At 32.3% G+C, this 22,026-nt stretch overlaps 4 protein-coding genes across 4 annotated transcripts; all 4 read right to left on the bottom strand.

Moving 5' to 3' along the window:
- On the bottom strand, positions 1-1,877 carry LOC112020023 (protein JINGUBANG). Its single transcript, XM_024052574.2, has one exon. The coding sequence runs from the start codon at positions 1,868-1,870 to the stop codon at positions 380-382; it is 1,491 nt and encodes a 496-aa protein (XP_023908342.2). The 5' UTR covers positions 1,871-1,877; the 3' UTR covers positions 1-379.
- Positions 1,878-10,205: 8,328 nt separating this feature from the next.
- On the bottom strand, positions 10,206-11,968 carry LOC112008196 (protein EARLY RESPONSIVE TO DEHYDRATION 15). Its single transcript, XM_024040530.2, has 2 exons — positions 10,778-11,968; positions 10,206-10,673 (listed from the first exon to the last, which is right to left on the bottom strand). The coding sequence occupies exons 1-2, from the start codon at positions 11,118-11,120 to the stop codon at positions 10,510-10,512; spliced, it is 507 nt and encodes a 168-aa protein (XP_023896298.2). The 5' UTR covers positions 11,121-11,968; the 3' UTR covers positions 10,206-10,509.
- Positions 11,969-14,523: 2,555 nt separating this feature from the next.
- LOC112019990 (uncharacterized) lies at positions 14,524-15,581 on the bottom strand. Its single transcript, XM_024052544.2, has 2 exons — positions 15,177-15,581; positions 14,524-14,708 (listed from the first exon to the last, which is right to left on the bottom strand). The coding sequence occupies exons 1-2, from the start codon at positions 15,550-15,552 to the stop codon at positions 14,674-14,676; spliced, it is 411 nt and encodes a 136-aa protein (XP_023908312.2). The 5' UTR covers positions 15,553-15,581; the 3' UTR covers positions 14,524-14,673.
- Positions 15,582-18,790: 3,209 nt separating this feature from the next.
- On the bottom strand, positions 18,791-19,748 carry LOC112019994 (putative lipid-transfer protein DIR1). The gene is made up of 2 exons (XM_024052546.2): positions 19,401-19,748; positions 18,791-18,940 (listed from the first exon to the last, which is right to left on the bottom strand). The coding sequence occupies exons 1-2, from the start codon at positions 19,717-19,719 to the stop codon at positions 18,906-18,908; spliced, it is 354 nt and encodes a 117-aa protein (XP_023908314.2). The 5' UTR covers positions 19,720-19,748; the 3' UTR covers positions 18,791-18,905.
- Positions 19,749-22,026: the final 2,278 nt, after the last annotated feature.

Genomic DNA, 22,026 nt, shown 5'->3' with positions numbered 1-22,026 from the left:
AAGAATATATTTGATTCCCAATTAAATGATTCCTTAGAATCCTAATTACATTTGACAACAAGTTTACACATTGTAAAGAGACTGAAAAAAAGAAGAAGGAAAAAACAAAAACACAAATAAATATCACCCCAGTTTATCATATCCCCTAAATTATATCCTATGAACACAATAAAATCTCAAACCAAAAAACAGACTCTAACGCAAGTTAGGCTTCAAGCCTTCAGCTATGCCTCTTCTTTTTGCACTTGATTCTCCACCAAATCTGATATTTGTATGACTATGGACAATATGCAACTACAAGGACCACTTTTGGAAGCACTGCAGACGCTGAAAAAAGGGAACCAGTGCTTCATTACTCAGAAACCATGAAAATTGTTTCCTAACACAACATGATACTTGAACTTTTCACTGCACTTTCCATTGAAGAGGTATCATGATCATCTCTATTAGCAGTATTCTTTGGAACCCACCAAACTCTTATGCTTTTATCAAGGCTTCCACTATAGAGCAAGAACCCACCGCCAATATTACTTGGTGATGCCTGCAAGCACTTGACTGGACCTTCATGGCCTCTTATGACTCCAACTTTACTAAGCTTACCATAAGCCTCTCTTTTCCATATACCAATACTCTTATCGGCAGAGCCACTGCACAAAAACTCCCCCATTTGACACATACATAGAACAGCCATTTGATGAGCTTTTGTCTCATTAACCAATTTCCAACTCACAAAATTCATGCTCCCCTCCCACCCCATCACAAACCCATCTGACCCTCCTCCATAAACCCATTTTCCATCCTCGGAAACTATGACTGAATTAATTGAAACCTCCTTATGACCCTCCAAAATTCCTTTTAAAGCATGTGAATTCTTCCCCTCCTTGCCCCAAGCTTTAATCTTCCCATCAGCTGAAGCAGAATACACAATCCCTTTACCTGCCACCAACCCATTAATTGCATCATCATGTGCCTTAATTGATTCCAAGCACTTCAAATCTGATAGCCTCCACACCTTGAGGGTCTTATCCCATGACCCTGAATAAATCAACCCATTATGGACTGTCAAGCAAGAAATACTATCAGCATGCTCAATCCACAGCTTCTTGTGGTGCCTCCTAGTTTGGACATAATTGCTTTGCTTCATGAACCTCCCCAAATAGTCCTTAGTAGTTGGAAGAGTGTCAGAAAGTTTGAACACATTCTCCGAGCTTCTTGACACCTTCCAAACTCTAATTCTACTGTCTTGGTGTGCTGTAAAGACCTTGTTCCCAACAGTTACAAGGGCTTTCACCGAGCCATCCCCTTGTCCAAACTTTGTGAACAGCCTCAAATCAGGCTGTTGCCAAACTATAATATCCTTGCCTTGTGAAGCACTCAATATGAATTCACCACATAAGGCCAGGCAAGAAACTGAGCCAATATGGCCTGAAAGAACTGCCAATGATCGATACGAGTAAGACCCGGATGAGGGTTTGCAAGACAACTGATACTTAACATCCCGGGGCTCGAAACGAAGGGATGTTACAGGGCTCTCATCGGTCTCACTGCTGTTACTGCTATTGCTGTTGCTACTGCTTGTTGCTGCAGACAATAATGGGGTCGAAGGCTTGGTTTCTGAGACTGGAAAATCCATCACAAAAACTTTTTCTTTTTCTTTTTCTGTTCCTCTTTCTGTTTCTGTTTCTCTCTTTGAGTATATGATGGCAAAGAATATGTGAGAAAGAGAGAGATAGAATACGTGAGAAAGAGAGAGATAAAGCTGGTGGGAAATAAAGAAAGAAAGAGAGAGAGCTAAGAAAACAGAGAAAGAGAGATGGGAGAGTGAGAAGGGGAGCGTAGTTGTAAAGAGGGAGGAAATAAAGAGGGACATGGATTTCTTGCTGGAAAAGGATTCGTTGTTAACTGTAATATTTAAAAACAGTGGGGTGCAACGGCTACTTTGACAAATAGTATATACTTTGAAAAGTCGGTTTATTTCTGGGTCCACACTGTTCTTTTTTATCAATGGAGGATTGGATTTGGAGCTGTTGGGTTCTTCTATCATGATGTTCAGTTGACCAATTATAACATGCCAAATAGGATCCTAGGATGTTTTTCTATGGCTGGAAATAATTTGCCACATATGAAATTGAAAGAACAATGCAAGATTTTATTTAACACGTAAAATAAATAGATAATCAAACGTCTATCTTCAAGCTGGTATCTTATGTATTACGCGTATGTAACATCTCTTTCATGTAGTATGCGTATGTAACATCTCTATCAAAGTGTGTAAACACATCAATAGTTTGAAACTTTGAAGAACAAAAATTAAATATTTACCCTCAAAATCTTAAAGGGGGAAAGGACTTTTGGTTATTTGTGATGTGTTTTTGATGTGATGTACATTACAGTAATGTGGGATTAATGTTTTTGGTTTATTTGATTTTTTTTTTTAGTATTATCATGATCTAAAATTATAAGTGCTTGTGAGGTGTGGGGGACAAGGGCCGGAATTCAAGTCTCCAGAGGGAGTTTCACACGCATATACACTTAGATTAGGCTAGAGTAGAAATTCTATATTATATAAAAAAAATTTATAAAATATATCACATCACTTTCTTAAACAATATAATATTGTAGTCTTGTATTGAGATTACATTAATTTAAGATTACAATAATATAATATTACAGTGTAATGTAATGTCACGGCAAACCAAACACCTCCTAAGAATGTAATTTATAATTTATTCTTAGTGTTATAATCATACTTTTATATGGGATTTTGGGTAGTTGAAAATGGGAAACTGATAACAAATATTTTATAATAATAAATTATTTTAAACAAAATTTTATATCTACCTTCTAAATAATTTTTCTTTTTTGTACAAACATGTCTAAATATTTAATTTAAACTTGTTCATGTCTTGAATGAGTAGTTTATTATGAAATTGCGATTAGCAGTATATTATTATAATTTTCAATTATGAGTGATACAATTTTTTTTTTTTGGAGAGAAATTCCTCAAAGTCCAAGAGACATTGGCCCTGTTGGTGGATCTACCACCACAATTTAACGATAATATATAATGATGTGATTTGTATTTTGTATGCATTTACCAAAATGCTTACCTATACGTATAGGTTTTTGCTAAGGTTTTTATTTTATTTTAGGTATACCTAAAATAAAATAAAAACCTTAGCAAAAAAAGATGTGTATAGGTGTATACAGCTGAAAATGTTTGAACTGGACTTGTGCTGTCTAAGTAAATCTAATCCAAGTTGACTATGAACTATGAAATAAATAATAATTTCTTATTTGTTTTCTTTCCAGACTCAATTAGCCCGTTACAAATATTTGTTGACTAAAAAAGTGAGTTTTTTTATTTTTATTTTTATTTTTATTTATTTATTTATTTTTTTTTATGGGTTGCTGATTGGACTAATATATTCTCCGAGCTTCTTGACACCTTCCAAACTCTAATTCTACTGTCTTGGTGTGCTGTAAAGACCTTGTTCCCAACAGTTACAAGGGCTTTCACCGAGCCATCCCCTTGTCCAAACTTTGTGAACAGCCTCAAATCAGGCTGTTGCCAAACTATAATATCCTTGCCTTGTGAAGCACTCAATATGAATTCACCACATAAGGCCAGGCAAGAAACTGAGCCAATATGGCCTGAAAGAACTGCCAATGATCGATACGAGTAAGACCCGGATGAGGGTTTGCAAGACAACTGATACTTTACATCCCGGGGCTCGAAACGAAGGGATGTTACAGGGCTCTCATCGGTCTCACTGCTGTTACTGCTATTGCTGTTGCTACTGCTTGTTGCTGCAGACAATAATGGGGTCGAAGGCTTGGTTTCTGAGACTGGAAAATCCATCACAAAAACTTTTTCTTTTTCTTTTTCTGTTCCTCTTTCTGTTTCTGTTTCTCTCTTTGAGTATATGATGGCAAAGAATATGTGAGAAAGAGAGAGATAGAATACCTGAGAAAGAGAGAGATAAAGCTGGTGGGAAACAAAGAAAGAAAGAGAGAGAGCTAAGAAAACAGAAAAAGAGAGATGGGAGAGTGAGAAGGGGAGCGTAGTTGTAAAGAGGGAGGAAATAAAGAGGGACATGGATTTCTTGCTGGAAAAGGATTCGTTGGTAACTGTAATATTTAAAAACAGTGGGGTGCAACGGCTACTTTGACAAATAGTATATACTTTGAAAAGTCGGTTTATTTCTGGGTCCACACTGTTCTTTTTTATCAATGGAGGATTGGATTTGGAGCTGTTGGGTTCTTCTATCATGATGTTCAGTTGACCAGTTATAGCATGCCAAATAGGATCCTAGGATGTTTTTCTATGGCTGGAAATAATTTGCCACATATGAAATTGAAAGAACAATGCAAGATTTTATTTAACACGTAAAATAAATAGATAATCAAACGTCTATCTTCAAGCTGGTATCTTATGTATTACGCGTATGTAACATCTCTTTCATGTATTATGCGTATGTAACATCTCTATCATAGTGGGTAAACACATCAATAGTTTGAAACTTTGAAGAACAAAAATTAAATATGTACCCTCAAAATCTTAAAGGGGAAAGGGCTTTTAGTTATTTGTGATGTGTTTTTGATGTGATGTACATTACAGTAATGTGGGATTAATGTTTTTGGTTTATTTGTTTTTTTTTTTTTAGTATTATCATAATCTAAAATTATAAGTGCTTGTGAGGTATGGGGGACAAGGGCCGGAATTCAAGTCTCCAGGAGGGAGCTTCACACGCATATATACTTAGATTAGACTAGAGTAAAAATTCTATCTTGTATAAAAAAAAATTTATAAAATATATTACATCATCTTCTTAAACAATATAATATTGTAGTCTTGTATTGAGATTACATTGATTTAAGATTACAATAATATAATATTGCAGTGTAATGTAATGTCACGGCAAACCAAACACCTCCTAAGAATGTAATTTATAATTTATTCTTAGTGTTATAATCATACTTTTGTATGGGATTTTGGGTAGTTGAAAATGGGAAACTGATAACAAATATTTTATAATAATAAATTATTTTAAACAAAATTTTATATCTACCTTCTAAATAATTTTTCTTTTTTATACAAACATGTCTAAATATTTAATTTAAACTTGTTCATGTCTTGAATGAGTAGTTTATTATGAAATTGCGATTAGCAGTATATTATTATAATTTTCAATTATGAGTGATACAATTTTTTTTTTTGGAGAGAAATTCCTCAAAGTCCAAGAGACATTGGTCCTGTTGGTGGATCCACCCCCACAATTTAACGATAATATATAATGATGTGATTTGTATGTTGTATGCATTTACCAAAATGCTTACCTATACGTATAGGTTTTTGCTAAGGTTTTTATTTTATTTTAGGTATACCTAAAATAAAATAAAAACCTTAGCAAAAAAAGATGTGTACAGGTGTATACAGCTGAAAATGTTTGAACTGGACTTGTGCTGTCTAAGTAAATCTAATCCAAGTTGACTATGAACTATGAAATAATAATAATTTCTTATTTGTTTTCTTTCCAGACTCAATTAGCCCGTTACAAATATTTGTTGACTAAAAAAGTGATTTTTTTATATTTATTTATTTATTTATTTTTTTTTATGGGTTGCTGATTGGACTAATATATAGGATGGTTGCTTGCAAAAGCCAAATAGGATTTTATACACAAACTACATTAGCTCAATATTTTTTTCATATTTGAAATCCAACTTCTAGAAGTAAATTAAATCTATTATCAAAAAATAATTAGATCAGATCATAATTTGATAAAAAAAATCTACTATACTTTTTTTAGCCAACTATATATAACAAATTTAGGCATTCAAGTGATATATAGTCCAATTGTTTCTCAAAAAAGAAAAGAAAAAAAAAAGTGATATAGTCCAATTGTAATGGCATCTTTAATGGTACTTCGTGTTTGTCTTCAAACCTAGCCTCCCCTTCCCCCACTATATACTTATCTCATGTTTATGATAGAGCATAATCATTGGATAATAATTCAGTACTCAAAATAAAGTAATATAGTATTCTCTTCTCTCACATTATAATAGGTCGATCTCACTAGTTAAATTTATAGTGAAATCTACCATTCATGTGAAAAAATAGACTATCACGTCGCTATACTCCAAGACTACTATTGAATAAATTTCTAGAATGATTATGTAGTAGATGTCATAATGATTCAGTACGCTCGGAATACAATGATATAGGTCTAACTAATTAAATTCATAATTGGCTCTACCATTCATATATGAGGAGGAAGAATCATATTGCTATACTCCAAAAGTACTAAATAATTTTCTACAATAATTATGTAGCAAATGTCATAATTAAAAATATTTAGGCTTCAACCTCATAACACAATTATTATCATAACTGGAACATTTCGACTTCAAATTTTGAGCATTAGGCAATACAATGCAATGTCTTGTTTAATTTGATTTATTTATTTAAATTGTTTGGTTTTTATGTGCATATAATTTGAATGCCAGGCAAGATTCAAGTTCAACCAAAAGACTTTCTCAAAAAAAGAAAAAAAGAAAAAAAAAAGAAAAAAAAGGAAGAAGTTCAACCAAAAGAACCATCTCAGTCCAACTCCACCCAAGCTTAGGCCATAATGCAGTAGTTGCTTATTTCTTATAATAAATTTCAAAAGAAAACATTCTTTGTTAAAGTTAGAGATTTATTAAGAAATTAATTCTTTGCTTCCATTATGTGCAATACATTATTGACAAAAAAAGACTTAAGAAGCCCTCTTTTCGAATAATTTTTTTTTTTTTTTTTTTTGTCTTTTAATCTTCACCAGAAAGCTTTAGCTTATTGAACAAATGTGATAAGCATCAATTTTTTTTTTTTTTTTTTAAAAGAAAAAGGAAAAGAGTGCCATAGTTAAATAGGATTTGGTAGAGTGTTTGTTTTCATTAGCTCACATGAATCTCGTTAACACGCCAATCACAAACTTATATTTAACCTAATCATTGTCCCCTTCCACTTTGGTCACAAATTTATGTTGCTTAATTATCCTTCCTACACAAAAAAAAATTACATCTTGATGAGTGGCAAATTTGAGCTTTATTATTGTTTCATATTTTATAATCTCTAAATTAAGCTATAGGTTCTATTCATAGAACCACCAGCTTTGATTATTGAAACCACTATATATGTAAGATCAATATAATACTAATCTTGATTAATATACTAGTAATCTTGTTGTTTTGCTAAAAAAAATAAAATAATAAAACACGTTTGTCCTGAAAGATTGAAAATGGTCGGCTAAAAGTATATCATTTTTTTAATTTGTTATGACAAGTAACATTGGCTCCTTTAACTCTTTAAGCACCACCTTTTTCTTTCATCATACCTCCCTTACTTTTGACATGGAACAAATGTGCTTCCCAAGAAATTGGAGGTAGAACTACCATAGAAGTCACCTGGAAAAAGCACCCAAATAAAAATTGAAAAGAAAGATTACCTCTCTTTTTTTTTTCTTTTTCTATTTTTAATGAAAAAGGGTCATTATTAAATAAACTACCGTCGGTTCTAATTACCTCAACATATAATGCTCATTGTCCTCAAATAAGATATTTAAAATTCAAATTCTGTCTATACCAAAACTCAATTAGATTAGTGTTTTGTTCTTGGTAAAGAACCGTCATTATAAAAAAAAAAAAAACTATTCCGTCCTAAAAGAATAAATAAATAATTAAATAAACTACTCAAAAGTTAATAAAACTCTTACACCTATTAATTAATAAGTTGATCACATTCATGTATGGTCCAGAATTCAACAAGTATAAAAGTTAGCAGAACAGTCGAATCTTGTATATGTCTTAAGGTGCAATACAAGGCTTACAAGCCATGATATGTGCACACTGCATGGCGGTGTGGTTGTCAGCTTGATTGATGTCTGTTGCAATTTTAATTTGATGCGAAGATTGCGCTGCCAAGGTCGGTTGTAGAATTGTAGCTTGTAGATTTAAATTTGTGGTATGAAATATATTAAGAATGTTGGTAACATACTAACATGTAGTAGTTTATTTTTTTCTTTGACGTGAGAGCCTTGATTAAACGTAAAGATAGACATATTATTTTCTTAGCTACAATTGATAGGGGGAAAAAAAAAAATTTATGTTCCCAGAAATCTCATACTCATGGTGAGTCAAATCTTAAACTTAACTTCATCCACGAGTGAGAGAAACATGGATAGTAGTGGTACTATATACATGCTTCATGCTTGGGAAGTAATGAACTCTCAAAACTTTCTGAAATTTCAAGTTTTACCCTAATAATTGATAGAAGATTTGATGTTAAAAACTACTTAGAATACTATTTGCATTCTCTAAGTTAGAGATTGTTGGAATATTACAATGTTAACCTATAGAAAAGCAAAGTAATTTTGAACAGAAAAATAGAAAATCAACATGATTTTTTAAGTGAATTATTGGGAAAAATCTATGAGAACATAAGAAAAGTGACACATTGACATCATTATAATAGTCAATGATGCAAATTGTAAGTCTTGAAAGTCAAGCGACTGATTTAGAAGCGATTTCGAAGTGTGAAATAAAATTTCGCCATAATCTCACCAATATTCTATTTATGATCGGTCGAATTTTAATACTACTCTATGAAGGAGGGGAAATAATTAAATTAAAGAAAAATTTTGTACAATACATAAGGCAAATAAATTTGAGGATCACAAAAGTTCAGACATAGTTTCTCATAAAAAAGAGAGAGAGACTATTAATCCCATGGCAACAAAGATATACACATTGATGTATTTGATTGTTTCTAAAAATTTCTAAGCGGGGTAAACTTATTCAGATTCGGTATTATTTTTTTTTTTCAGTTTGTGACATTTGAAACCATGGAAATTATGTCGTTTGGTGGTGTAGGAATTTACCGTGCCATATAGTCTTCTTAGCTTTCAAGATGTCGCTTGGAAAATGATTGAAAGCTAACTTGGGTTTGCGTTATCCTCTAGCATTTGTGTAGTTGGTGGGTTTGGTGAGCTTTTTCTAGTAGTATTTAACAAGGCATGCAAATGTGGACTTGTATTGGACTGAGGTCTCATGCTGCGCTGAGGATATAGAAATAAGGTCAAGCCAAACTTAGCTAACTTGCACTTTTGAAAAAACTAACTCAAAACAATGGGCTTTATATTACTATGGAGTTGAGTGGCGCATGGTGCTCTTGTAGCCCACAACAATTCAAGCCTCACATGTTAAACCAAAATATAGCTGAAGCTGAAGTAGACTTTAGTTTCCTTTATGTGGGAGCATGGTGGAATTGTAAAAATAAGGCAGTTAAAAGGTGGCTTTGAATGCTTTGGATGAACCTAAATTAATTTATGCAATTGATTCTATAAAGTAACACAAAGCTTGGCATCCCAATCCCCTTGAGTAGTTGTACCCAATTTCTAACAAATTCACTTATAACCAAAAATAAAAACATATAGGAAAATGCTAAAATTACGAAGTTTACTACAAATGTTTACAAATAGATATGATAATAAATGTGCCAGTATCACATCAACAATATTATAAATAAATTTCTTAATTGTTTTTTGTTTTGTATTTTAAAAAATTGACGGCCTTGGTGCTTTGACAAGAGAGTTTGAATTTGGAAATCAACATTTTCAAAATATTAAGAGTAAAACACTCTACCATGATCTTTAGCCAACCTTGTAAAAGTTGGAGTTTTGTACACTAAGTACAACTTATACTTTTATTGTATTATATTTTTAAAATTGACGCATCAATTTATAAGACCTATATAGTAAAGTTTTATAAAAACTTTTAAGTGTCACTAGTACAAAAAAACCACATAATAGATGAGTTTTAGGGATTTTCCGAAGCATATCTAGCTGGGTTCAGTATTAACACTGGTTTAGGTTCAAATCTCTTCAGGTGTGGTTTCTGAACGACCATCGAGAGAGGAAGTTTCCATATACTTAGACCAATCAACTCATTCTTAGCCAATCAAGTTTTAGGCTCATCCAAAATAGCCCGGAAATTATCTTTAGCCACAATAAGTACCAACTACGTATATACTGAGCTTAGGTTGCCATTTTAGCCCAAACTATTGGCTAGTAAAACATATGCATGCTACAGATCAGTTCTAGAGGAAAGCTTTAGATGGAAGTCACAGTTTCCACCGGTAAATCAAGCAATCAACCTTACCCAGCTTAGAATTAATAAGGATTGAATATCAAGCAAGGGCTGCATTCCACACAATGTTTTACCGATACTGAAGTAACTGAACACACTGAAGATGGGGGTGCTTGAGATATTTACAAATTTCTAAACATTTGGACCATTATTTCTGCACGGTTTCAGTCAAGTTCTTCAACTTGGCAGAAAGAAAAACACGAAAACTGACAACAAAAGATACAGAGAGTTGCAAGCTCATGTACAAAGATTTAACTTAAAGTGAGACTACTAGTGTTGGTGCCATTGCAAGAGACAAGCTGAAATTTCGTGTGGAACTTTTCAGCGAGGCTGATGAATTAGTCGGGGAGTGCATTTGGGGCTCACATACCGGACTGGCTTCTGTTGGTACTTTGCAGGCCCTGCTGGGGACTTGGGACCTCTTTCTTTTGGAGATTTTGAAACACTCAGCTTCTTCAAAAAAGCTTTAGTATCCTCTTCAAGACCTGAATACAAAATCAGAAATTAAGGTTTGGATCCCAGAGATCACAAAAAAAGAATTAAGAAATGAAATACTTTTATCATATCATAATTAAGAGAACAAGCATACCATTAAGAGGTGTACTTTCATTTTTAGGAGCAGTGGGGAACAATCCAGTGTTTCCAATATCTTTGTATGACGGATATATTTCCTCAAGCTGAGACAATTCGGTCAATTGTGCTTCATCAATGCTGACATCATCATTATCCTCAGCATCAGCAGTATCAACCTCGATATTGCCTTCAAAATCATCATCCTGGTGCTGACTCAGCCAAAAGTCGCGAAACCATGTTGAAGTTTTCACTAGTTCCCACCATTCTGATGAGAAATCCTCCACTTGATAGAAAGTGGCAGGAATGAAGGGTGGGGCATTGGGGTTCAGAGTTGATCTTTGTCCAGATACTAATGCCATCCCTATTCTTAAATTTAACGGTCTGTTCTATTACTTCTCCAATCTATCTAAAAAATACAACTTGGCATAGTTAGAATTTTGGAATAATGATAACAATTCCATCTTCAGCTAGTCAATTGGGCCAATGCTGTCCAAAATCAGACTGAAAAGATAACATAAATTGATTTTCCAATTATGTATGCATTAGGCAATAAACATGTCCAACTTTGCAGCTAACTGAGTCAAATAAAGCATGTAGTAGTATTTTGTGTGTTGTACAGAATTTGGCAAGATAGAAACAATAGAACTTTTGATGCACAAATCAGATTCTTAAGCAATCTATTTTAAGATCTTTGTATGATTGGATGACTACCTTGAATAGTATCACTGCATCATCTTATCTAGAGTTCTTAGATCTTTTCTATCTCAGATTGTGATTACTTCGAAGTGGTTCAACGCACAAATTGCGTATATGAACTAACTCTTATTTCGACTAAAATTATTTTACTTACTAAAAAAGGTCCAAGAAAAGCTAACTCCATCAATTCCCATGTAATATTACCCCACAAATTAGGCATGACTCAGATCAAAAGGGATCTCACTGAATCCTTTGAAGTGAATCCCAAACATTTACCAGTTACCACCATAGAAGACACCTAGTAAATGCCAAAAGAGATTATCCATCCTAAAACAGATGATTACACATCAAAACACAAGCACCAAACACCCACTAGCCAATCTACAGCATATTGTTTACACACACTACATCCATAAGTACATAAACCCATTATTGAATATTGCTCATGGAAAAATCCTAGTCAACAAAAAACCAGCTTTGAACCAAAATTTTTGAGCTTGCTTCCATTTCTGCTTAGTAATAATACAGATAAACAAAGGCACATCCCCCCAAAAAAAAAAAAAAAAAATCAAAAAATCAAAAAATCTAAAGGAAACCCATGAAAAAAACAGTTAATGAAATACAAGAGTGAAATTCAAGTGCATCAGTACTCTTGGACGAACTGCATATATACTTCAAAAACAAAATCAGTGCATCACACCTTTTTCTACACCTTTAAGTGTACAATCAGTACAAAGTGGATTTGCAGAAATGATGAAATCATGGTGAACATAATACATGTTTGGATCACTGTCATCAGATACCTCATATTAATATATCCAAACCTACAGGCGATGTTTAGCTATTACACACCTAGCGTTGACTGGCTTCATCCCACTAAGTGCATTTGCTACCTCTAATGCTTGGCCAACTTCACCTTTGTAGCATCATCAACAACGTCCACATCTTCGTCACTGCCACTGCCAGCCACTGCCACTATGTCCACTGCATAATCCAATAGCCATATAGTAAGTATACAAAACAAAGCCAGTAGTAATTTGATTAACAATACATATATCAGAGAGAAAGAGAGAGAGAGAATTATTGTAGTTACTGTTTGGTTCAGTCCAGTCCAACCAGTCTAGGACTCATTGATTAGTTTACACTTTACATGAATAGTAGTATCATGTAAAGTTACATGAATTAGTTCACTAAGTGGACAATGTAAGTGGGGTTTAAAGTTAATTAAGAGGAAGCCCTCCTTACAAACCAAATTTGGATACGGCTTTTTTTTTTTTTTTTTCTCTTCTTTTTCCCAAAACTTATTAGGGTGGGAATGTTTGACAAGATCCATGAACATAACAATTTTTTTTTTTTTTTGGCTGTTGGATCGTGCTGGGTCGATATTATTAACAAATTAAATGAGTCTATTCCAAGTTGTCATGTGAAATGACTTGATTCATACAAATGAATATTAATTTTATTTTATATAAATTTTAATTTTAAATATAAAATAGAGTAATTACAAGAATTTAATAGCTATTTAAATAAATTATTTATTCAAATTATAAACTTCAAATCATTTAATTTAAAACAGGAAAAAAAATGACTTTTCACCTAATTTTCTTGTATTACGTATTTATAAATTTGAGTAGAATTTCATTGAGTTAAAATAAGAACTTTTGATTATATAGTATTAATACATTAATTAATGTTGTTAATTTTTAATAAAAGAAATGATGTTATACGATAGAATTTGTGTAAGTCTTATTTATTTTTATAATTATTATATAAATTTACGTGCTTACAAAAATGCATTTAATTTATTAAACAAATTGAAATTGGTTTGTATCTTTGTTAATCCAATACAACTTGTCTACTAATATTTTATGTAAGTCAAGTCCTGTCAACAGCTTAATAAATAATTTGTGTTAAGATTGAAATATTTTAATAAAATTATTAAATGAGTGGGTTTTTTTTTTTAAGAAAGAAATGAGTGGTATTAAGGCTATGCCATATAATTTAATATTCTTGAAGTGACATGACACGAACAAGATTCAATAACACAATTATAATTTTTTTGAAGAAATATTTTTTCAAGCAATCTTTTTTTTTTTTTTCCTTCTCCTATTAAGGTAAGAATTTATATAATATATATATATATATTTATATTTATATATAACAACTTAACATTTAATCGGAATACCCCAAAAAAATCTCAATATAAATCCAATATCATCTTGCCACGTTCACACGGGCCTAAATAAGCCTCCCCAAACCTTAGGTTCGGAACCCCGAAGCAAAGTAGTCTTGGTCTCTTTTATCCACTTTAGTTTCAATCATTTTACTCACTGGATCTCACACTCTGAAGCTTAGAAAGTGGACTCATACTCTCGAACCTTTGACCTGGGTATGTCATAAAATGCATCATAGAATCCTTTTTTCGTTTGGTTTTAGTGTTTTGCAAATGTAGTTTTGATTGTTTTGTCCCATTCTTTTTTGTCATATTTGTTTGTCTTTAGTTCCGAGGTTGTTGGGTACTGAAAAATGTTTGATCTTTTCTAGAATGTCTTTCGATCATGGTATTATATGGTTTTAGATTCTGTTACATGGGTTTCCTTTAGATTTTTTGATTTTTTGATTTTTTTTTTTTTTTTTTNAGTTGTCAATGGGATTGCTCAGTATTCAAATCTGATTGAAATTTGATCTACTATCTGTTAATTTTTTTTCCTTAAAAATATGACCCGAAATTGATTGGGCAAAAGCTAAAAATTGTAAGCCCAATTGTGTGGACCTAAACTTGTAATCCAAATTGATACTAACTGAATTGAACCAGCTTGTCCACTCCACCTTTTTAGTCAATTCTGGTCAAGGCTTTTGACAAACCAAAAACAAAAGGCCCAATTGGACCGAATTCACCACCTAAAGCATTAATTTTTATTTTATATCATGATGATATATCGAATCTCTCTCAAGGGAATGAGTCTCACACGATAATATATTAAATTTTTCTCACAAGAGAGTGAATCATTCCCTTGTGAAGATAATATTTGATATGCACTTAAATTATCCATAGGAGAATGTAGATTTATTAAGTTTTCAATAATTCTTATTTGTCATGGTAGAAATTTTTAGTGATACAACATTGAAGCATATGAGATCCAAATTTATGCCTTTTTTTTTTCTTCATCCATAACATTACACAAATCACAGTTCATAGATTTGCAGATAGTCTCTTCATCCAATATACGCTGCAGGTGGGACATTGAAAGCTGCAATAGATGTAACCAAAGATTAGCAAAATATGTAATACCAAAATGCGATCCACATGACTATAAGAAAGCAACTTATTTTGTTATTTTTTTCATTTTTTTTGGGTTCAAGAAAAGCAAAAGCAACTTAAGCCATAGATCAAAATGACTTCCAGTGAACCATTACAAATCAAAACTACAAAAACAAAAATCATATTTTCCTTTTTATTTAAGTCAAAATAAGTCGAGTTATGTGCGTTTGGATTAACTTTTTTGTTGGAAACTTATTTGTATATTCGTTAAAGGTTGTAAAAAATATGGTTATACTTTGGTTAAAAATTAATCCAAACTCATGCTAATCTATCAACTCATCACTAGAAAATACACACAAAACACAAAATTCATTTTGAAATACCATATGGGGCAAAAGGGACACAAATTGTGGAGGCACTATATATAAAGAGTTTTGTGGCCCAAAGAGTTTCTTACCTCCACACTTAGAACCAGGGGCCAGTGGCTTGCCACAAGTCTTTGCTACAAAGACCATTTTTTCCATGTCAATCGCCTTCTCAATCTCCGCGGTCAGTTGCTTGCACACACATGGAATGTCTGCTTTCTTGATAACATCGCAGCATTGTGGAGATGGTTTTATCTTTGGACCACCCTTTTTAACGTAAGAAGCACATTGAGAGATCAAACCCTGCACATCACCTAGACAACCTTGGCCAACAACATTGTTACTAGAGGACAGAATCACGGTAATGGCGAAGAAAGCCAAAAGGAAGATGTTAGTATTGAAGTACATTGCCATATCTATTTTCTCTTTGAAAGGTTTGAATGTATGTGTATATGTTGCTTGCTTCATTGGGTGGTGAGAGTTGGTTTTTATAGGGGTTTGGATGGAAAGATTAGGATGAAGCATTGAAGCTTAGCATTTGAGCATTGAAAATTGGGCTCATTTTGTGCAGAGAAACATGAGTTACTTCTGGTGCAAATGGGTTGATGCATGTGAACCAGATTATTCTTCATGCTAAAATACAAGGAAAGAGCTAGCTTACTTTGGTTATTTTTTTTTGGAAGTTGAGCCTTTGGCATGCAATGCATGTGAGGTCTGAACATAACCTTCATGGGCCAATGATGTAAAAAGTTATTGTAACGGCTAGCTTAAACCCTTTTTTTTTTTTTTTGGATTAAACAGATAGTATTCATAAACTAGAAAACAGAATTCAAGGTGCGGTTACGCTCATACAGAGTTCCCACTGCATCCAGACTAGCCAACATGGTAACATCTGTTGGAGGGGATTGATAAATTACAAAATCTTGAGGACTAAAGGCGTTTCTTCTAGCAAGGGTGTCGGCACACTTATTTGCTTCCCTATAGTAATGTAGAACTTGAACTCTTGGGATTCTTCACGAGCCTTCTTTGCAATCAGCAATAATGACATCATTGTCTTTCGTGTTTCCCTCTTCTTTCAAAAGCAAAACAACCACAATCTTCGCATCAAGCTCAATTACAATATTTGTCAAATTTAAATCGATGCACAAGTTGATACCATCTCAGATAGCCCATAACTCATCAGCCACATTGGTGGTGTGACCAGGGCCGGCTGAACCATATAAGCAATTGATGCAATTGCTTAAGGTCTCCAAATAAAAAAAGGCCCCCACTTGTAAAAAAAAAAAAATTTATATATATAATATATTTATCTATATATTTTAATTACAAAAAAAAAATATTTTAGGTATTTTTATTGGTCAATAAAATGCATTAAAAAATCCACATTGTATCTTAAATTCCAGTATACTGCACAACAACAATGCACATAACTTGATAGGATAAGACTGTACAATGCACATAGCACTGTGCAGTCTTGTCCATGAGCCCTAACACATCACAAGGCCTAAACTAAGTTGGCCCCCACACGACCCCATACTAATTAATAAGTTATCACATTTTTTTAATGCAGACTCTTACTTTATCAATTATTATAAATCATCACATCAATTAATTATTTGATGTATATTATATCAACTTATTTGTATTATAGTAATACTAATTTATTGAACCAAATAATAAATTAATTTTTATTTGTACAAATTTAGACTTTAANTCTCTTTTCCTTTTTTTTTTTTTCTTAAAAAAAAAAAAAAAAAACTATATTTTGTTACGTTGATATTAACTTTTTTTTTCTTTTTTCTTTTTGCATTCTATCTCTCTCAAGCTCATAAAGATAACTTGCTCTAAATCAGTTACATTTTTTTTTCCTCACTTCTTTTATTCTATCCTAAAATCTATAACTACATTGAAGAAATTTAAAATTCTACTTCAATTAAAAATTACACTACCAAAAATTTCAAGCAATTTAAAATAAAATTTAACATTTATCATCAAAATCATATCTCTAAGCACCATGCAATAAGATGTCTTCCTAAAATTACAATTTACTCCTCTGTAGTTTATTTTTATCAAATTTAATCAATCCACAAACTTTAAATTGTTATATTTGAACCCCTTAATGCTTTAATTAGAATGAAAAATGTTAGGGTTTTGTCCAAAATAATAGATTTTGTAGTTGTGGATAAAAGATTTCCCAATCACAATTTAGTCTTACGAGTTTTCTCAATTGCTACATTTTGACCCTCTAAAGTTTTGAATTTTTTTTATCCAATAGTTACAAAAATAAGAAAGGAGATTTGAACATGATTTTCCTAATAAAGAAGAGCATACTATGTTATTGGCCCTAATGTTTGGATTAAAATAAAATTGTTAAAGATAATTTGGATGAAACTTTAATGATTTCATTTTAGTCTAAACCTTGGGATCAAATGTAATAATTAAATATTTTGTATACTAAATTGTGTTAGTGCTAAACCACAGGGAAATAATTTCTAGTTATCCTGAACTTTCATTTTTGTGATCATGCTTGTTTTTAGCATAAAGTAATTAGTGATGCGAGTTGGTTTTTTTAATGAATATGATAAAATTTTAACCTATAACGTCCGTTTTATAATGATTACTTTTCAAGCTTTTATCATTAAAAACAATATGCTTTCGGAACCAAAACTAAGACCCCCAACAACAATGTATATGCTCAACTCAAAAGTGCTATTCTTTATGGTGTTTTATATGCGAACCCCAATTCGCAAAAACTCATATTAAGCACTTACATGCCATTGTCATTGATGGCTGGGTATGGCTTATTTTGTCCGTTTGCTTGTCAATGTTCTTCATGAATTTTATCGAAAACTCGTCCCCTTGGCTAGACAACGGTTGGTCTGGGTCACTAAGGAGATGACTGGTGTTTTGGCAATAGGGGTTGATGGGTTTTTTTTTTTGTGTGCCTATTCATGAGGCAAATTGTTGGTGGAGATTTCAGTGAGTGGAGAATTTGTGGTTACGTTTTGAGTTGGTGAGTGTTTTTATGGACAAATGGGATTGCTTATTTGAATTAATTACATTGACGTGAATGTGATTAGAATTTTCTTATTTGGGTCAGTTTTGTATATATATAATTATAGTTCGATCCGATCGATCATTTGGTCCAATTCGGTCCATTGGGATCCAGTTTAATCTATTCGGTTGATATCAATCCATAAAATGGTATCTTTCATAATTGTTGTTATTATATATATATGGAGGTGAATGTTGTAAGTCTAAGCATATAAATTTTTTAGTTAATTTTGATGTTTAATTCATTAATTATAATTGTTCAAAATTGGTTTATTTTTATTTTTTATAATTAAATAAAAAAAAGATTGGAAAGAAGCCCAAACTGCCGTTGAACTTATATTTGGGCTTTTCATTTTTTTTCTTAAAGTCCAAAATATAATAATTTTAATGGTTACAAATTTGTTATTAAAAAGAAAAACCAAAAATTGATTGGGAAAAAGCCCAATAGTGCAGGCCCATTCAGTATTCCACGTTGAAACTGACCAATATTTCTCTCATAGACTCACACGATAATATATTAAATTTCTCTCACAAGAGAGTGGATCATTCACTTGTAGAGATATTTGATATTTCATTACGTATATGTGCAAACTTAAAATATCCATAGGAGAATATAGATTTATTACTTTTTCAATAATTCTTATTTGTCATTATAGAAATTTGTAGTGATACAGCATTTGAAGCATATGATATCCAAATTTATGCCCTTTTTTTTTTCATCCATAACATTACACAAGCCACACTTCATAGATTTGCAGGCAGTCACTTCATCCAATATACGCTACTGGTGGGACATTGAAATCTGCAATAGATGTAACCAAAGATTAGCAAAATATGTAATACCAAAATGCGATCCGCGTGACTATAAGAAAAGCAACTCTTTTGTTATTTTTTTTTTTTTTTGGTTCAATAAAAGCAAAAGCTACCATAGATCAAAATGATTTCTAGTGAATCATTACAAATCAAAACTACAAAAATAAAACGAGTATTTTCCTTTTTGTTCAAGTCAAAATAAGTTGAGATATGTGCGTTTGGATTAACTTTTTGTTGAAAACTTATTTGTATATTTGTTATAGGTTGTAAGAAGTCTGGTTATGCTTTTTGTAAGAATTAATCTAATCTCATGCTAGTCTACCAAATCATCACTAAAAAATACACACAAAACACAAAATTCATTTTAAAATACCATATGGAGTAAACGGTACACATAAATTGTGGAGGCTTTATATATAAAGGGTTTTATGACCTAAAGAGTTTCTTACCTCCACACTTAGACCCAGGGGCCAGTGGCTTGTTACACATCTTTGCTACAAAGACCACTTTATTCATGTCAATCTTTTTCTCCATCTGTGAGTTCAATTGCTTGCATATGCATGGAATGTCTGCTTTCTGTATAGCACCGCAGCATGTTGGATGTGGATATGCCTTTGGACCATCCTTTCTAACGAAAGCAGCACATTGAGACATCAAATCCTGCTCACCTTGACAACGTCGGCCAACAACCATGTTACTAGAGAACAAAATCATAGTAATGGCAAAGAAAGCCAAAAGGAAGATGTTAGTATGGATGTACATTGCCATGTCTCTATTTTCTCTTTAAAGTTTGAATGTATGTGTATGTTGGCTGGTCTATTGGGGGTAGTGAGAGTTGGTTTTTATAGGGGTTTAGATGGAAAGATTAGGATGAAACTTAGTATTTGAGCCTTGAAAATTGGGCTTATTTTGTGCAAAAACAAGTATTGCTTCTGGTGCAAATGAGTTGATGCCTGTGATTCTGTGAACCAGCTAATTCTTCCTGGTAAAATACAAGGAAAGAGTTACTTCTTGGGAAGTTAAGCCTTTGGCATGCAATGCATGTGAGCCTTGGGCGTTATTTTAACGGCTAGCTTAAACTCTATTGCTTCCTTTTTTTTATGATTTAAATAAGAACTAGTATTATTTGTTCTTATCAAATTTTCAACTTATCTATTTCTTTTTAAAAAAAGTTATCAATTTTTTTTTGAATGTATTTGATTCATACGTAAACTACAATTTTACCTCCAGCATTGTTTAGCACCTTTTCTTTTTCGTTTATGACTAATCAATAATTTTTATTTTTCTTTTTATCTCCAAGTTTATCAACAACTTTAGATTAGATCATAAAGAATCGTTTGATGGAGGCTTATTAATCTGAAATTCTGGTCTCAAAATTTTTTTTTTTTGAAATATAATTTTTTTATTCATATCTAACAATGTATTAATGAAGATGCACGTAACACTAATTACATATAAATAATACAAGAAGTAAGAATCAAACACTAAGCTTTTGATTTTCATTTATTCTATAATTTGATTAATTTCTTGATCAAAACACTCATGACTCATGTACTCCTTTAAATTATATTTTTACTATTTAAGGTATTTGTTCTTATCAATTATTTTCTTTTCAATTGTTCTTATTTCCTTTTATTATATGTTGTTCTTATCAATTTTTCCTATATTGCTTTATCAATTGTTTGGATAAAGACAAAAGCTTAATTATTGATGATATCAACAGCTCTCTCTTTTTCTTTTTTCTCCCATTTTTTGATTTCCACGTTTGTTCAACTTTATAAATTTTTTTTTTTTTTTCCTTTAAAAAAAAAAAACTATATTTTGTTTCGTTGATATTAACTTTTTTTTTTCTTTTTTCTTTTTGCATTCTATCTCTCTCAAGCTCATAAAGATAACTTGCTCTAAATCAATTACATTTTTTTTTTCCTCACTTCTTTTATTCTATCCTAAAATCTATAACTACATTGAAGAAATTTAAAATTCTACTTCAATTAAAAATTACGCTACCAAAAATTTCAAGCAATTTAAAATAAAATTTAACATTTATCGTCAAAATCATATCTCTAAGCACCATGCAATAAGATGTCTTCCTAAAATTACAATTTGCTCCTCTGTAGTTTATTTTTATCACAATTTAATCAATCCACAAACTTTAAATTGTTATATTTGAACCCCTTAATGCTTTAATTATAATGAAAAATGTTAGGGTTTTGTCCAAAATAATAGATTTTGTAGTTGTGGATAAAAGATTTCCCAATCACAATTTAGTCTTACGAGTTTTCTCAATTGCTACATTTTGACCCACTAAAGTTTTGAATTTTTTTTTATTCAATAGTTACAAAAATAAGAAAAGAGATTTGAACATGATTTTCCTAATAAAGAAGAGCATACTATGTTATTGGTCCTAATGTTTGGATTAAAATAAAATTGTTAAAGATAATTTGGATGAAACTTTAATGATTTCTGTGGGGCCCGTAGGCCTGATAGCCTCGGCCCATCATAAAGCAGGCCCAAGGCCCATGCCGAGGAGCACAGGCTATTTTTGAGGGGAAGAGGGAAGCCTACTTTCCTAAGGTCCATGCCGAGGATATCTTGTCCTCGGCCTGACAAGGGTGGTTTTGGGGGAGAAGTTAATCCCAGAGTAAGCTGTCACTCTCGCATTAAATGCGCTCAACTAACCCTCCTGGCCGCATTAATGGGGAGGTAACCCCTTGACAGGATAACGTTGGTTAGAGCGAGCCACTTGAGTACCGATAAGGCCTCTGATGGGACGGACAACCAGAAGAAAAGCGAATAGACAATCAACAGATGGAAGCAGGAGATAGGGAGATGAAAATTATAAAAGAAGAGCTAGTAGCGCCAAAGAAAGGGGGGGGGGGGAACAAGAAGGCCTCCTCGGCCACAGGCCGAGGAGCATTCTCCCGTTTGTAAGAAAACACTTAGCCATTTTTTGAGATAAGTTTGGCCATGGTGATCAACGGCCAGCACCTAAGCCTTTCAGCCCACTCTCTATAAATTTATTGTTTGGGCTTATTGGGCTGAAACCCAACACTCAGTTTAAATTGAATTGAGTCC

This window comes from Quercus suber, unplaced genomic scaffold, assembly GCF_002906115.3.
Source record: "Quercus suber isolate HL8 unplaced genomic scaffold, Cork oak 2.0 scaffold_28, whole genome shotgun sequence".
Lineage (NCBI taxonomy): Eukaryota > Viridiplantae > Streptophyta > Magnoliopsida > Fagales > Fagaceae > Quercus > Quercus suber.
The sequence above is the reverse complement of the archived record's forward strand: the minus strand, read 5'-3'. Positions and strand labels throughout refer to the sequence as shown.

What these genes read in the sequence shown, in the direction of transcription:
- LOC112020023 (XM_024052574.2), bottom strand. Translation starts at nt 1,870, where the DNA reads ATGTCCCTCTTTATTTCCTCCCTCTTTACAACTACGCTCCCCTTCTCA.
- LOC112008196 (XM_024040530.2), bottom strand. Translation starts at nt 11,120, where the DNA reads ATGGCATTAGTATCTGGACAAAGATCAACTCTGAACCCCAATGCCCCA. An exon ending in TGAAAGTACACCTCTTAATG is followed by an intron (nt 10,674 to 10,777) that starts GTATGCTTGTTC and finishes TTTTGTATTCAG; the next exon opens with GTCTTGAAGAGGATACTAAA.
- LOC112019990 (XM_024052544.2), bottom strand. Translation starts at nt 15,552, where the DNA reads ATGAAGCAAGCAACATATACACATACATTCAAACCTTTCAAAGAGAAA. An exon ending in CCCTGGTTCTAAGTGTGGAG is followed by an intron (nt 14,709 to 15,176) that starts GTAAGAAACTCT and finishes CATCTATTGCAG; the next exon opens with CTTTCAATGTCCCACCTGCA.
- LOC112019994 (XM_024052546.2), bottom strand. Translation starts at nt 19,719, where the DNA reads ATGGCAATGTACATCCATACTAACATCTTCCTTTTGGCTTTCTTTGCC. An exon ending in CCCTGGGTCTAAGTGTGGAG is followed by an intron (nt 18,941 to 19,400) that starts GTAAGAAACTCT and finishes CATCTATTGCAG; the next exon opens with ATTTCAATGTCCCACCAGTA.